This window comes from Euphorbia lathyris, chromosome 2 (assembly GCF_963576675.1).
Source record: "Euphorbia lathyris chromosome 2, ddEupLath1.1, whole genome shotgun sequence".
Taxonomy (NCBI): Eukaryota; Viridiplantae; Streptophyta; class Magnoliopsida; order Malpighiales; family Euphorbiaceae; genus Euphorbia; species Euphorbia lathyris.
Window position 1 is genome coordinate 65,523,461 of NC_088911.1, and position 2,836 is coordinate 65,526,296.

Here is a 2,836-nt window from a genome sequence, read left to right on the forward strand (position 1 = left end):
TCGACCCCATTTGTCCTAAATACTATTTTGTAGATTCGTTGGATCATAGTCACGGTTCGACATATAAGCAGGATTATATAACAAGTTATCAAGTAGCATATATATCAAAATAGATTTAAAAATATAAATGAATCTCCCGTTGAATGTATCTCCCTTATAAATATTTTAATTAAGCGGCTGAAACAATAGTTGGCCTGCACAAGAGAACAGATGCTATGAGCAAAGAATAATTGGAATCTTTGTTGCAATCAAGTGGGTGAAACAATGGCTGGCCTGCAGAGGAGAAGAGATTCTAAATTGACATCATCTTGACATTGCTATTTAAATTCACAATTGATATTTAAGAAGCCCCACACTCTCTCTCCTACAACTGCCATATATCTGCTTTAGTATTTTCTTCCAATGGGTTTTGATGGGAATCAAGAGTGTGAATCTGAATCTACCAGTCCTCAATTACCCAACAAATCCTTGTTCAGATACAATTCCCCATTAGTACAAGTTATCCTTATCGGATTCGTCTGTTTTTGCTGCCCCGGTATGTTCAATGCCCTCTCCGGAATGGGCGGAGGGGGCCAAGTCGACCCAACTGCCGCTAACAACGCCAATACCGCCCTGTACACCACTTTCGCCGTCTTCGGAATATTGGGTGGCGGCATCTATAACATATTAGGTCCCCGTCTCACCCTCGCCGCCGGCTGCAGCACTTATGTTCTGTACGCGGGGTCTTTCCTTTACTACAACCATTACAAGCATCAATCTTTTGCTATAGTTGCTGGCGGGGTTCTTGGGATCGGAGCTGGGCTTTTATGGGCCGGCGAGGGAGCAATTATGACAGCGTATCCGCCGGCGCAGAGGAAGGGGATGTATATTTCAATTTTCTGGAGCATTTTCAATATGGGAGGAGTAATTGGAGGGCTTATTCCTTTCATTCTTAATTATGATAGAAGTGAAGCTGCTTCTGTAAATGATGCAACTTATATTGGGTTTATGTGTTTTATGGGTGCGGGAGTAGGGCTTTCGTTTGCCATATTGCCGGCGAGCAAGGTGGTTAGGGACGACGGAAGTCCGTGTACGAAGATAACGTATTCGAAAGTGTCAACGGAGGCAATTGAGATTTGGAAGCTGTTTCTGAACTGGAAAATGCTACTGATGTTTCCTGCTGCTTGGGCAAGCAATTTCTTCTATAGCTATCAGTTCACTAACGTGAATGGAGTGCTGTTCAATCTGAGGACAAGGGGTTTGAACAACGTATTCTACTGGGGAGCACAGATGATAGGTTCAGTGGGTATTGGATATGTGTTGGATTTGAGTTTTAAGAGTAGGAGAAAGAGGGGTTTTGTTGGAATTGGGATTGTTGCTTTAGTTAGTACAGGTATTTGGGGAGGTGGACTAGCCAAGCAGCTTGATTATTCAAGGAATAATTTGCCGACAAAATTGGATTTTAAGGAGTCTGGTTCAGATTTTGCTGGGCCTTTTATCCTATATTTCAGTTACGGATTGCTTGATGCAATGTTTCAGAGCATGGTCTATTGGATCATTGGAGCTTTGGCTGATGATTCTGAGATACTTAGCAGGTATGTTGGCTTCTACAAGGGAGTGCAAAGTGCAGGGGCTGCAATTGCTTGGCAAATTGATACCCACAAAGTTTCATTTCTATCTCAGTTAATTGCAAACTGGTCACTTACTACAATTAGTTATCCTTTGCTCATTCTTCTTGTCATGCTCGCTGTCAAGGATGAAGATGAATTTCCCGATTCCAAGCCTACTACTTCACTTTAATCATTCTCTTTGTAATCAAATTAAATGTTCTAATTCCTTGAAATTTAAGCTATATATACTAGTTAGTAAGTATTTGTCTTGTTTTCTTTCTTGCAAATACAGAAAAACAAACAAAAAAGAAGTTATATATATAATCCAAGGATATATAGAAAAAGAAAAAAAAATGTGATTTAATAAGAAAAGCAAAGCAGAAAAGCCTCCAGTGGGGTTGGATCAAAGGGTAACAAGTGGTGGATCTTGTTCACTTAAGTTTTCTACTTTGGCAATGGAAGCTGGCTCCTTGGTATCAACAGGGGGAGGGGTAGTTTCAACCTTATGATCCTGTATTTCTTGTGTGACACTGACAGCATTAGCATCAGCAGTGGTCTTCTTCTTCTCCTCCTCCTCCTGTTTGGTGTCGGAGAGATCAACCAAAGGTGCTTCATTAAGTTTCTCATCATCCTCTTTTTTTGCTTCTTCTTCTTCTTTTTCTTTTTCTTCAGCAGGTGCAGGTGCAGTTTGGTTGGCATCAATTTCAACCTCTTTTGGGGTGACTTGTGGGAGTGGCTTCTCCTCCATTTTGTCGGATTCCTTGGGTTTGCTCGCACACCCGCCCATGATTTTTTTACACCTTTTCTTTTTGTTGCTCAAGAAGCTTTTCAGGCAGGTGATGAGAAAACACAAGCACCTTTATTATTATTTTTATTATTATTCAAAGAGGAGTGGGTTATAATTTAGGAGAATTGGATCATTAATATACCACTTTTCTTCTTCCTATTTATAGAACTATTTTGTTTCTCTTCCCCATCTTTCCTCTTACCTTTTCCTATACAACTTTTATTGGTGTCTGTTTTTAATCCTGGTCAACCCTATCTTATTATTTATATATCTTTTCTTTTTTTAGAATTGCATTTCTTCATTTAATCTCTTAACAATACTACGGACACTCAAATCTCTATTATATTTTATATCATCTTCAAATGTTTTACATTGCCTAATAATAGACCAACCAAAAATAGTCCAAGCCCACGTATAATAAAAAGCCCAAAACGGCCACGGTAAGACTGCGACCCAAGTC

The 2,836-nt window shown here is 39.8% G+C and overlaps 1 protein-coding gene across 1 annotated transcript; it reads left to right on the forward strand.

Moving 5' to 3' along the window:
• Positions 1 to 206: 206 nt before the first annotated feature.
• LOC136218497 (UNC93-like protein 1) lies at positions 207 to 2,177 on the forward strand. Its single transcript, XM_066005395.1, has one exon. It carries the CDS (start codon positions 403 to 405, stop codon positions 1,777 to 1,779), a length of 1,377 nt encoding a protein of 458 aa, XP_065861467.1. The 5' UTR covers positions 207 to 402; the 3' UTR covers positions 1,780 to 2,177.
• The last annotated feature ends 659 nt before the right edge of the window (positions 2,178 to 2,836 follow it).

What these genes read in the sequence shown, in the direction of transcription:
- LOC136218497 (XM_066005395.1), top strand. Translation starts at nt 403, where the DNA reads ATGGGTTTTGATGGGAATCAAGAGTGTGAATCTGAATCTACCAGTCCT.